The sequence below is a fragment of the Dreissena polymorpha genome, chromosome 11 (genome assembly GCF_020536995.1).
Source record: "Dreissena polymorpha isolate Duluth1 chromosome 11, UMN_Dpol_1.0, whole genome shotgun sequence".
Taxonomy (NCBI): Eukaryota; Metazoa; Mollusca; class Bivalvia; order Myida; family Dreissenidae; genus Dreissena; species Dreissena polymorpha.
Window position 1 is genome coordinate 62,066,154 of NC_068365.1, and position 14,482 is coordinate 62,080,635.

General features: G+C 33.8%; 1 protein-coding gene across 10 annotated transcripts in view; it reads left to right on the forward strand.

Moving 5' to 3' along the window:
• Positions 1-2,425: 2,425 nt before the first annotated feature.
• The window catches only part of LOC127850378 (uncharacterized), a 102,343-nt gene continuing 90,286 nt past the window's right edge, over positions 2,426-14,482 (forward strand). For 2 of the 10 annotated variants that reach the window (XM_052383368.1, XM_052383373.1), the window contains exons 1-4: positions 2,426-2,614; positions 3,561-4,403; positions 4,653-4,766; positions 5,370-5,522. In XM_052383368.1, the coding sequence (XP_052239328.1) occupies positions 3,650-4,403; positions 4,653-4,766; positions 5,370-5,522 (1,021 nt within the window). In that variant the 5' untranslated portion in view covers positions 2,426-2,614; positions 3,561-3,649. Of the gene's footprint in view, positions 2,615-3,560; positions 4,404-4,652; positions 4,767-5,369; positions 5,523-5,655; positions 5,878-6,183; positions 6,297-6,508; positions 6,652-7,423; positions 7,528-8,830; positions 11,348-14,482 lie in introns of those variants that run through there. The other 8 variants (XM_052383365.1, XM_052383362.1, XM_052383363.1 and 5 more) reach the window with 8 other exon arrangements.

The window sequence follows — 14,482 nt, forward strand, 5'->3', positions numbered from 1 at the left end:
AACTTTTATAACTCAAAATATTAGAATCGACAGTAACAAAATACCCCAAAAGTAAAAGGTACGAAATAGCTATGGTACGAAATAACAACAACAACAATGCCAAAATGGCTGCCTTTGAGAAAATGATCGCTCCATGTCTATGATTTTAAATGTAATACAGGTAAGTTTTGTGATCTTAGATCATATTTGTCAAACAACAGGTAGATTTCAAATATATATACATTTGTAAATACTGTAATTCCCATAATAATATTGTATTTATTTTTCGTTATGGTTTTTACAGACCGGAGTTTCAGCGTTCAGATTTATTCTGAACGCGAATTATTTCAGCTAGTCGGACAGTACCAACACTACACGGACAATTTAATAGTACGCTTTCAACCTTTCAAAATTTACTCGCGAACGTTTATCAAGAATCATTCACAAGTAAAAATCGTTTATCTAAAAATGTAAACATTTATCTTATTCGTTATCCACCCGTAAATGGTATCAGTTATATACAATTAAGTTATCTACGATTGCACTTCCAGAAGCCCAAGTAAAGTAACACAAGCTGCCTAAGATCCGTTGTAAACAAGTAAAATATCAGTCATCTAAGATCTTCTCTAGTCCTATATCAGTTATTTTCAATTCATTTATCATCTATTCAGTTACTTTATTTTCAACCCCTTTGTTCATCCTCATCAAAGTCAGTTATCTGTCAATGTAAAACAGTTCACTGGATTCAAAACGACGGATTGGTTGCACTCATATTGGTTCTTCGATGAAGTAATTCGCACTTCTCAATGAAAGAGGTCATAAATTATGTAAATATTCAACACGTATTTAATTCCCGTGAAATCCATGTCAAATTTGTTTCTTTACAGTGTTGTTAACCACGCAAAGTCGATAGTTCCATACACACCTGCAATAACATTTCCCTACTCGCGTGGTAACCTCGTATCATGGCGTCACATTGAAAGGCAGAGTACTCGATTCAAATAGGCATTAGGGAAACTGAACTTAAACGATTGATGCATTGAACTATTTAATATAAACTTAAACAGTCATACAACTTTTTTTTTATAATTACTAATTACAATATACAAAGTTTTTGTTCTATCGGTCTTTCTTATTTTGAGCGACATATGCACATAAAACTGTTCAAGAATATCGTAAACACAAACGTTCGATATTTCTTCAAACAAATTTTGGCATATATATATGTTACTATTAAAATATTTCCTGAAATAAACGTCCGATCGGAAAGGGTATTCACACTGAACATGCGTTTATCACCTGACGCAATCTGGGAACACATTTCGCATGCTAGAATTTTGCTTTCAACATTTTCTGGGAATCGAGAGAAAGTGAGAGTATTTTTTTTTTAAAATAAATCAAACAAATTAATGTGTTGTGTTTACACTAGCGCAGTCGTCTACTTCAGTTTGCAATTTATGTGAATATTTAATGAAAAGAACCAACAAATGTATTATGTCATGTAGATACATTGGGATTATTTTAGTTGACGTAAGGGTTTGAACTGCAATTATTCCTGTTGTTTTCAGCACTTTGGTTGTCTTTTTTTATTTTCAAGCATATTATAGTTATAGTCATAGCATGTAAGTGAAATAAAATACTCGGAGCGAATGCGTGTGACGTCATCGAGAGACCATCAGTCTTTGTCTTAACAAAAGGATACGCTCTATAAGAGGCAATCGAACGATATATTGTTACACAATGATTTAAATGATTTATAGCCATAGGCAAGGCCGTAGAAGTATGTTCGACAATTTGTGATTTAATATTTAATGTTTTAAAGTCTTATAAATATAAAATAGTACAAACTTATAGTTATACATTATATACGAACATCATATTTAAAAAAGATCTGTTATAAAGAAGCCTCCAACTGATATGCACTTATTTAACACTGTCTACGTTTATATTGAAGTATGAGTCATTTAAAAATTGCTGAGGCTGGTCAGGTATGACACTGTCGGATTGCTTAATGAGAACACAAATCCATCCTCCTCAAAACAATTCCCCAAGACTTGTTGCTTGTCACCATACCGGACAGTCGGGCTTTCCCTCCGTGTTTTACGGTTTCCCTTATTACAAATGTTAGAGATATATTCTCGAAAGTATGTTGAGATCAACAATTAAAAGTATACAAATGTACGTGGGTGCGACGACATTCAATACATAAACAGCACTATGCGTATATGTTTTGTGTATCGCTGTTCGTGTTAATTTCCTCCTTAATGAAATACTAAGTTAAATTAAAATTTCAGATAAAAGCTTGTACATGCCAATAAAAAATTACTTAAAGTTGTATAAGATCTTCCTGTTAGACGCATTCAACCTATAGATGGTATTTCAAGTGTTACCATAAATAGATATTCATAACCCATTCTACTCCTGTTATCAGTGACATGTATTTTTACGTGGCATGCAATGTTAATGTGTGCAAGTTATCTTATCCGTTGTTACTTGAGAAGTTACATTTCAATTACGCAGTATGATTGTTACACTAAGAAGTGAAGTTGCAGCTCTTAAATATGTTTTATCTGCTGACATTATTCATTTGGACAATAATATAATGTACGTTATATAACAGGAGGGAAAACTTGAGGTGCGTATGACCGTGTTTGTAATGTGTACAGTAGTGAAATGAATTAATGTATGTTGGAGAGAGTTATCTATGTTCTTTGTAAAATTACCTAAACATATTGTTTTTCAAAGTAACTACAGTAATATTTCAATCATTCACACTTATTAAATCGATTAGCTGGATTTGAATCTTTTAACTCTTCATTTTGTTGTGATACATGTACAGGCGGATATACGAACTCGTACAAAAACCGCGAGACAAACATAACCTTCTTCTAAAGAACGTGCTCGTTATCTTCTGGTCGCAATATATTTCCTTGTTAAACGTTAAAGGCCTACAACGACGTTTGAAAGTTACAATGAACTAGTGAATTACGTGTATTACAATATTAATGCACGTGTATGTCTATATCACTTTACACAAATTTAAGAACGATAACACACGATGTAAACATCGAACAGTACAACAAATACCAAGTCAACCATCATTGAATAAATATGTGTTTTGTTGAGTTAGGTACGTTCAGTATGTATTGCAATACACACATCTTACTTACATATACACAGTAATCTCACATGTAACAGAAGTTGAGATGCCTTTTTTTAGGGAAATGATAAAAAGGAGGCGTTACTTTACGGGCTAATGCTTAATTAAGGCGAGTTATTTCTAGTATTGAAAAGGGGATGTGATTTGATATTCATGTCATGTTATGTGGACAATATTTCCGGACTTATATAACTGACTGACAAAGAAATATTTAAGCTTAAACGATATAATAAAATAAAGGGTATAAGTATTAATCGACGGCTCTCTATTGTATTCGACATATCTTGGTACAAAAAAAGAAAGTCCCATACAAATAAACGAAAATTTATTTCTTTGTTCCTGACACATATTAACAATTAATTACTATTGTAAGTCAATCAAATTAACTTGCAAAAAATGTGCATATTTGTGCATGTTTTAGAGCTTTAGAGCTTGCGTCGGAACATGGAGATTAGAAACAAGGATGGCGTAACATTATTCCGCGGCTGACCTCTGGCTACATCTTGAACAATGAGTCAGGACATAGACTGCTCTTGTGAAGCTCGTTTTGTTGGACGCCAAGATGAGTTACGTGATCTTCAATCGTCATGGAGCACAAAAAAAATGTTCGGAATATTTGGCATGCGATCAGTTGGTACATCACGATTAGCAAAGGAGTTTCTGGCTAGTGTTTCAGAGAGTCTCGACAAAGTCATTTATATTGATTTGGAAGCTACGAGCGATATAACAACAATGTTTACCAACATGTGTGCACGTCTTGGTATACCTACTGGCTCACATTCAGGCGAACCAATTTTTTGGGAAAATAAAATGTTTGAAGAGCTAACTACTAACAAAACGAAATACGTTTTCTTTTTTGACAATGCGGAGCATTTTCTTGACCTTGAATCACAAACACGGGACCTCATTCAAAATCTGTTTATAAACCTTCTTAGCCTAGACAATGTTCATGTCATTCTCACATCGACGACTAAATTTCAACTGGCCAGTATGTGGCGAATATACCACATTTGTGAAGTCCGGCCTTTGAATCTTTCTGAATCTGCCGAATTGATTATGTCCGAAGCGAAAGGTGTAGACTTTGCAGAATACATCGACCCACTTGTAGAGTTAAGTGAAGGTTTGCCCCTATTAATCCTAATGATTGCATCGGAGCTGCGCGATAGCAGTGGTATGCTGACACCAAAAGACATGGTAGAGTTCCTAGCAACGGCCAGATTGAAGGTTCTTAGTCCAGAGTCGTACCCCAAAACGGACGGAGTGGGTATGAAGTAATTTGCGTAATTGCATCATAGAGTGTATTGCTTAAAATTGATAAAACACTATATCATGGTATATAAGGTTGCGGTATAATTGTTTGTAGTTAAAATTAATGTAAATGTTAACTTAACATTTGCAAACTTTTTTTAGATGTTGATGAATAATCTAAATCGTTTCAAACACTTTAACTTCGATAAGTATCAGATATAAAACATTGACAATACTGCAAGTTGAATGACGATGATTATTAAAGGTAACGTGTACCACACTTTTATCGAGCGTCTGGCCTTCGTCTTGAAAGAGAAATACACAATCCTTAACTTCATCCCGGGTTCATTTAATGCCGAGGAGGCGCGGTCGATGCTGGGTAAATAGTAATTCGAAATAAATCCATGCTCAATTAGTTTAGTGATACTATGTATTGTTCGAAAGTTATTTTTTAAACATATGAGATAATTGATTTAATTGAATTTGAGCTAGAAAAGATGCCGACATCAGTTATGATTCCATAGTCTAACATAAAATGACACATATTATTAACTATTCATTAATTTTGATTGAGAAATACATGTTTATCTGTATATACATATGTATTGCCCCTCCTTATTATTTAAACGCGGTTTTTAAAACACCCCATACATATTGTGTGGGTTGACCTAGGTTCTTACTTCTCATATTAGGGGATCTTTGTTCTATGTTGATTTTATTTGTGGCTTTTGTTTTATGTTGATTCTTATTTTATGATGTGTAGTTTTCGCTTAACATTGCTGTTTCCGTTTCCAATCGATTGCACAAGTTGTGTAAATAGTTTTAATATTTTGTGTATTTACTGCCCGATTTGTATAGGCCGATGGCCAATTTTTTTTGTAGCTGTAGCAAAGAGTAATACTAACAAAACTAATTTCTGTGCTGATGATGTCTCTTCAGAATCATTATTACATGAACGTATTAAAGACTTTATCAATTGCAGATGCTCCGACACAGGCGACTGTCAAACACCAGGTTCTTGTACCAAAGATAAACCGTCACTTTTTGAATTACGACCCTGCACAGCAAAGGTTTAACATACAAGGGATTCTTAGAGAATGTTTGACTACATTCTATGTAATTCGAAATCTTCCAGGTACAATCAGCAAATGTTATGGCTTTGCTTTGCTTTCCGAATGAAAGACAATATCTTTTAATTATTGTATTTTATTCATGTAGATTTATAAATATCGATGCTTCATTTGTGAGGAAAAACGTATTAATTGCAGAGATAAGAAGGAGATACTGTCAAACGTTTTCTATAGTTCTGACGGACATATCACGACGTTTCCATTCCCATGAATATGCCAGCGCTCTTTCAGAGTTCGCTGTGGAGCAACCTAATCTTCAGAAGTTGTTGGCTGAAATACATCATACAACTCAGGACACGTATGCCTTCTTCATTCAGATGGCCACTGAGTGCACATCATTTATTGAGAAATATATGGCTGGTAATTTTATTTATTTTCAAGAAGTCATTGCCTTACGTTTAAACCGTTTAAGGAAATTAATTAATTTATTATTTAAAACTGTCCTTATTTCTCGTTTGGGAACTTTTTTTTACAGAATCGCTGTTGAATGTTTAGTATATGCATGTTTTTCTCATTAATGTCTGATCACTCTCAGTTTATTCTAAAATCAAATAAATTGAGAACGATCAGCAAAATTATCAAAACGTTCGCGATATTTACAATTATTTCCTTTTTATTTTTAATTATAATAGTATATCGTACATCTTCTTATATTTGCATATGAAGGTAACTGTGAAGACTTTTACGGTGAATGCAAGCGCGCTGCCTCTCGATACGGCAAAGAAACCGACGTTGCTCTTGTGAACGTGGCTGTTGGAAGTATCTTCACAAATGTTAAGGTGATATTTCCAAACAACGATATTTGACATGTCATGTATGCAATTAATAATTTAGAATGTTACTTTCGTTTGTCCTATGAACAGCTGTAAAGTACTGACACCTTGTAAATATGATGAAAACTTCGTTTAAAAGTGGAACAAACGGCTCAAAATTGTAATATTATTTCATAACTATTTTGTACTACAACACTTCATCATTCACATCTTAACAGGGCGATCTTCGGGAGGGATTACGGATCTATAAAGACGCCTTAAAAGTATTGGAGGGAACTGGAAAATCAAAAGCACTTGCCACCGTGTACCAGGGTATTGGGTATAACTTGATGATGCAGGATTATTATGTCACAGCCTTAAGGTATTTATATTTTCCAAATTTCCCAACAATAAAATGTATCGTTAGAGGTCTAGATAATTTTTTATATGTATTATACATATTGATTGTTCACTAAATTGTTAAAACTGTTTAAAAACAATACCCAAGTAAAACTTCGGTTTCATCAGCTAATAAGCAATCATGTTAACAGTACGATTAAAAACAACAACTAGTGTCAGGTTATTAATTGCTAAAAACAAAATGGCGAGCGAAGCATAGTTATATCAAATTAAACATGTTTGTAAACAAGACAATCGGCGTTGGAATTAATATGTATGTCGTTGTGTCGTTAATTAACAACAGGCCGACGAACATTCGTACGTTTTAATTGGTAGACATCCTGATTCTTTAATTGTCAGGATTTTTTATAAGGTTAAACACGGATGTAAATATAAGAATTACATGAAAATGATTGTATATATGACACGTGTATATAGATCAAAGTAAGTTAAAAATACGTTTAATTTGTGATGAACATAGTATATTGGATGTCAGGCACAAGGAATAACTTAATGCATTTTGAATTATTACAGCACTTTGGTCACCACAATATAAGTTGATAAAGTGACTGACGTCTAATCGATAGGATAAAATGCAAAAATCACAAATATAAATAAATACGGGTATCAAATGCGATGCACTGAGGTTTAAAGATGAACCCAATATTTTGTTCAGATATATTCACAAAACATAAATGCGCATGTAAACGTTAATTTGACAATTCAATGCAACGAAATATTTGTATTTTTTTCAGTTACTTGAAAAAGTCATACTGTATATCAAGTTCTTCTGGAAAGGACTTCCAAGCTCTTGTTTTGCAGTCTTTAAACAGCATGGGCATAACTTTAGTATGGCTTGGTAAGTCGCATTGAGTGTGTATTGTTTTGTAAGTCTTGTTGAGTGCGTATTGCTTGGTAATTTGACTTGGAAGTGTAGGAATTGGTAAGTTGTTTTGAAAGTTATGACTTGGTTTGCCATGTTAAATTTGTATGGCTTGATAAAAATCGTATTGGGTGTTTATGGCTTAGCAAGTCATATTACCTATATATGGCTTGATGAGTCGTGTTGTGAGTTTATGCCTGTGTAATTCGCGTTTCGTGTTTATGACCGTGTTGGCAATGTAGGGTTTGGTAAATCGTGTTGCATGTGTAAGACTTTTTACGTCGTGCTGCGGGTGTATTACTGGGTAATGTATGTTTCGTGTTTATTACTGTGTTGCACATGTAGGGCTTGGTAAATCGTTGTGAGTGTGTAAGGCTTTTTAAGTCATGTTAAGTGACTGTCACAGTTTTTTTAAGAGTGTATGGCTTGGTAAGTCTTGTTGTTATTGTATGGTTTGGTTAGTCGTGTTGGATGTGCACGGTTTGGTAAGTCGTGATTGATGTGTATTACTTGGTAAGATGTGTTGTAACTGAAAAGCGTGGTCGTGTTGAAAGTGTATGACTTGGTTTGTCATGTTGAGTGTGTATGGCTGGGAAAGTCGTTTTGAGTCATTATGGCTTTGTAAGTCATATCAAGAGTTCATAGCATGGTAAGGCATTTTGAGTGTGTATGACTCTGTAAGTCGAATTGAGTGTGTATAAGTTGATAAGTGTTGTTGAGAGTGTATGGTATTCTAAATCGTATCGACCGTTCATGGCTTAGCAAGTCATGTAACGTAACTATTGCAGGAGTGTGTATGACTTGGTCAGTCATATTATGTGCTCATGGCTCGATAAACCGTGCTGGCACTCTGTTGCTTGGTAAGTCGTTTTTGTGTGACTACGAAATGCACATTACCTGTGTATGTCTTGACAAGTCGTGTTTAGTACATTGTATGTACGAATTGATAAATCGCGATTATCAAGCATGGTTTGTTCGGTCTTGTTGAATGTGTGATGCGTTGTTAGTCATTTTGAATGTGTGCGACGGGGTTAGTCATGTTGACTGTATATACATTATCCTTTTGGCAAACCATTATTTTTGCAAATACATATTAACATAAGATGTAAATTGTTGCCTTCACAGTACTTGTTTCCACAATATCGTCTATTTACGAGTATTTTGTAATTACAATAAAGAACTTAGCAGCATGTATTACGACATAATATTATGTATATCTGAATATATTCTCTAAACTAACAAATACATATGTGTATCTCTAAGAGTTTGTTTATTTCAGGCCGATTTGAGCAATCTGAAAAGATTCTTCTTAAATCTCTCGAAACGACTAAAAAAGCACACGGACCATTTCATCCTGGCGTTGGTGTAGTCCTTAATAACCTAGGTTTAATGTATCACCAAAAAGGAGATGCTGAAATGGCTTTTAAATATTTTCAAGAAGGTCTACGTATTAAAAAGCAAACAAAAACAACACATCAGTCTTTAATTGCATCTCTTACTAATGTGGCTATACAATACCTAAATTTGAATAAAACGAACAAAGCAGAGCAATTGCTGAATGAAGCTCATAATATACTCTACAACGAGAATGTAAAAGACGCTGGCACAATCTCGTATGTCAATAATACACTTGGGAGAATGTATATAAAAGTAAGCAATTTAGACAAAGCGGAAGAGATGTTTACAAAAGCGTTGGAAGTTCGTGCTGAAACAGCCACTGGTCAATATACTCACGTTCAAAGTCTTGTTCATTTGATGGAAGTAGCCTTAGAGAAAGGCCAGTATAGAAAGTGCATTGAGCTCGGGAATTCTGTTGAAACCTTTCGAAATGACATGATCACAAAACGCCCAAGGCTTCCACAGCTTCAGGAATGTTATGGGTATCGTAAAAGGGCATACGAATATTTGGATGATAGTGATGGAGCAAACCAAGCATTGGAAAATAAGTTACTTGAACTTTCGCGGTTGTACGATGTTTATCGCGGCGATCGAAATCAGACGAAGGCCAAAGAAATATTGGCAAAGATACGGGAAACAAAACTGGGCAGGGACTGTTCTGCATAGAAAACTGAGTAACTTATAGCAAAATAATGACAACATAAAAATAGCTTACTTGGTTTGCAAGTAAGTCTATGTTTATCCAATTATCTACAATCTATGTTTATTAATATGATTTGGGTGTGTAGTTAATATGTTTGGTTTGACAATATCAGTTAATTCATCCCATATTTTAAGCTATTGTATTTGTATATCTTATACAAACTGTGATTCTGTCAGCTAAAAGATTATTTCAAACCAATTTAATTTCATTAATATTACTTTAATCGAGCTAATTGATTGGCAGGAATTCAACTATTCGCCGAGTAATTACAAATAACTAGTAAGTAGCATTTAACAAATCGAATTTTGTTGATACTGTTGAAAGTTCGACAAAGTATAGATACTATAAGCAAATACCTAAAAATGTTCATTTAAGAGTTTCCCTTAAATCAACAGAGTCACTTATATCCAATGTGACTAACAAGAAAGGCTGTGGTGGTTCGGTTGCTCAAAACTTTAACTTCCGTTAGGTTAACCCACGTTTAAGTATACACATAAACAATATTAAAAACATAATTAATATGATAACCAAACAAAAAAACTTGATTGAGGATAGCTGATTGTTAACAAAAAAGCGCACATATTTAAGGTTAACCAGAATAATTTGATCCGCTTCGGAAGATATCAACTCGGCCCGCACTAGCTAACATATGTAATTGCAGTTAATGGCAACTGCATATAAAAAATGATGCAGAAAGCAATGTATTATACACATATTAGATCTTATCTATTTTTTAATTTATAACTACTGTTTAGTAATTTTGCAGACTTAAATATATTTCTTTAAATGAACATACGTTTACTAAATTAACTGTCTTTAATGTTTACCCTCACCAAGCGATATTTTGTTAATGGACTGTAAGGCATTTGACAGTGTATCCACGTTTAATCAGCAAAACAATAATAAGATAACTTTTTATTTAAATCTGAACAGTTCTTTCACATTATTAAGATTATTACAATTAGTTAGAAATGCACGTTGAACCATACATTTGAGACATACAATATCAAGTTGGTATTATTAACTTAAATAATAAAATAAAAACGAAATAACCCTAAATAAATAACATGTCCCTAATATATAATTGCACCGGAGTACTTCTACACGTAGATTTGCTGACGGGTGTGATAACAATTCATTTGGGTCGTACTCTGTGAAAAAGGGGTGTAATGCATGTGCGTAAAGTTTCGCCCCAGATTAACATGTACACAGGCTAATCAGGGACGACACTTTCCGCCTAAACTTGATATTTGCTAAGACGAGACTTTCTTTAAACGAAAAATATCAAAAATGCAGAGAGTGTCGTCCCTGATTAGCCTGTGCGGCACATGCTTATCTGGGACGACACTTTACGCACATGTATTTAACCCCCCGTTCACAGAGAACGACCCATTAAAAAAAATATAGTTTATAATCTTGAGCTAAACAGTCTCAGGCGAAATGCACTTTTAAGTTGATTCAGCAAGATTTTTAACCGCTGTAATTCACAAGCACACTTTATATCTAGAAGATAATAATACATTGTTAATGAAAATCGAACACGGGCTTTAGTTCAGATTATTTGACTTGCGATCATATATTCACATTAAATATGCTTGTTCTAAGTGTAAAGGCTACTAAATAAAAAGTATTTTATTACATTTCACGATACATAAAAGTGTGTATTTTAATATTAAATCAGTTTTATGTTTTTCACTTCTTGTTTGGTGATTCAATAGGAAAATGCCTTTAATTTGCTCGATATGAATGACTTCGATGATTTGTTTTCAACAAAAATGTATTTGAATCAGTCTGGAGGTAAATATTAATGACTCTGTCGATTTCTTAAATTGCTAGTGTTGCTCAACTATTCTATATTGTTATTTATGTAGATATGCAAAATCTTGTCCTTACTGTTCTGGTTACAGTCCACTATTTTGATTGTTATAAAGTGGCCAAACATATTAGGGCTGAGCGTTCGAAGGAACTTATTATATTAGAGACGGGTTAATTTATTTCGGCCGGTAAAGTAAGGAGAGTTCTGATTGGTAGCGAGGAACCAGAGAACTGGTTGACGTATCACAGCGCGATATGAAATTAAAGCGACTACATTACACAGGGAAATGTACGGAATAGTTGCTGATACTTTGTATATCGGGACATTAGTGGATCGACTACTGCTTCCAACATTACCACATTCGCGCTCATTGAATAGAAGCTAGCCATACATCGATAGTTATTAATTAAAAGTTACAGACATTATAATATTATTAAAACACTTTCTTCTTTTATTAATACACCGATACATGTTTCTCCCATAGTTTAATATAGCACTCAATCGTATTTTTCGGTTCACCTATATAGAGATTCGCGTTAGATGTACGAAGCCCATGAATCAACTTATCAATTGTTATTAAATAAATATTTACGTTTTAAATTTAAAACAGTCTCAAATGTTATAAACTATTTGTATTTATATTATTGATGTAAAAGACTTGTTCATATATTGATAAAATGACAATTAACAAAAATTGTCATAGATGAAAAAAATAATCCATGCGTTATATTTCAAAAAGCAAAACAACACCGCCAGCCAATATTGTTTACAATTAATGCTTTAACGCTGTCATATATAAGTTCGATGCTCATATATATTAAAGACAAAAATATGTTACCGAAATAGCGTTCCAGATACCTTGCAAGTTGAAATGACTGCGTTATGTAGTGGGAGCGCGGAGGCTTTTGCTTCTTTAGGTCCCGAGTTCGATCCCCTAGGCAGGCGCATTTCTAATTTGACTTTTTTCGTTTTTATAATTATTTAAAACAAATGCAAATCTTGGTTAATACATTCATTTTCAACAATTCCCAAATCCGTTAACAAGTCTCTTTAAAGCTATTTCTTGTAAGCCATTTAGAAACAATTGATGGTAAGTATTATAAAGGGTGCCAAATACACAATAATACAACACATATAATACATTTAAGCTTTTAAATATACTACGTGTAGCTTGTTAGTATTTGCTGGCATCAGTTTGGTACCGTGTCGCTAATGCATGTTATATCAATCGCGTCATGCGAAAATGGATGTTATGTCATATGCGTCCCGCGTAGCCCAATACAAGCCTGCACATCTACACAGACTGGTCGGGGACAAAGTTGTCCGCTATAAAATCGTCCTATGTTTTGTGGTCTCAGTTAGCTCCTGAACATAATTGCAGGTCAGAGACTATGCTGGTACCATAAGGTATAAGACTCAATATTTTCGCATATCGCTGATCATATAATACATACCCACAATTTCCTCGCTGTGATATTTTCATTAAAGAAAACAAAAAAACTTATTTTATTCATTGATGTCATCTTCACGGAAAGTAATTATTTACAGTGTAGCAAAAACCATTTCTGACGGATTTAAGGTAATAAAATCCTCTTTTTAATTAATATTGTTTAACGATAAATTAATATAAATCCGCAGTATCTCGGTTCAATTGCTAACAAATCTCTTCATCGAACCATTTTTCTTTTCGCGTTTTTATATTTGGCGAGAAAATGCCGACAGCACTCGATTTTTTTTTATAGATTTGCAAGCAATGAACAAATATATTAAAAGGCGTTTTTATCAATTCTACCTGTCAGAATATCAATTAAAAAGATATCAATTTTAACAGATAAAAAGCCATTAACCAAGATTAATCAAATCGACCACATTACAATATAGCCTGGCATGAAACTGTTATTGGGTAAAGTTAATATTCCTTAAAAGAAGTGTCAAGTTACTAACTTTCTAACACCAAATAGCAAATAAAGATCGAATTAGGAGATCAATAAGCGTATCATAATTGGTGTTAAAAGCTTAATGACTATAAAGCGATAATTAAATAATTAAGTTACGGATATTTATATCGATGCAAACTAATAAAAGATAATGCATTATGAGTTATTCTCGTTACACAAGATGTTAAATATTTACTTAGCCTACTGATTATAATAAAACACATCTCAACATTTCAGTAAAATCTTCAGTCAATTTTAAACAAATAATTATACTACTTGTTATCATCCAAGACAAAAATGAGTCGCGTCATACGAAAATAGGTCTTATGCCATGTAAGAACAGCGTAGCTCTAGACTAGCCTGCGCCTTCTCACAGTCTTCAGGAGCTACTTTGTCCGCTATGCATTCAGGCAAGGTTTCATGGTCCCATGTTAGCATGACACTGATCATATCATCAAAAACGTATCAACCAATTAACTAACATACGAGCCGACACAGCAATAGCAATTATTCAACATACTGTCATTCGAACAATCTACATGCCTTTAATCCAACCAAACAAATTACTCACCGTCAAGTCATAACCGTAACAGATCAGAGTACGAAAGACAATGCAGTTTATTTCTTGTTTTATTTTATCTAACAAACTGAATCCCCGTTTAAGAGTTTCAAGTTGCTGCATGTGACAGGATCAATTGACAAGAATGCAGAAATGTAGATGAGCAGTTTCCACACATATTAAGTCGACTTGTGACGAAAGCAAATGACTCGTCTTTAATCCGTAAACCAGTCTAGTTTGATAGATCCACGCTTCGAGAAAACGAGGCTTAATGCACGTGCTAAACGAGTCTCCCCAGAGAAGCCTATGCAGATCTGCACAGTTTAATCAGGGACGACACCTTTCGCTTTATTCGTAGTTAATATTGCATGTCCATGCTTTGTTATGTTCTGATATACACCTTTAACTTTTGACTTCGCGCACGTGTGCATTCTACACAAATCAATCAAACCGAAAAATGTAATTTAATAATAATTACTTTTGGCACACTTTATGAAAGTTATACGCATTTACGCAGT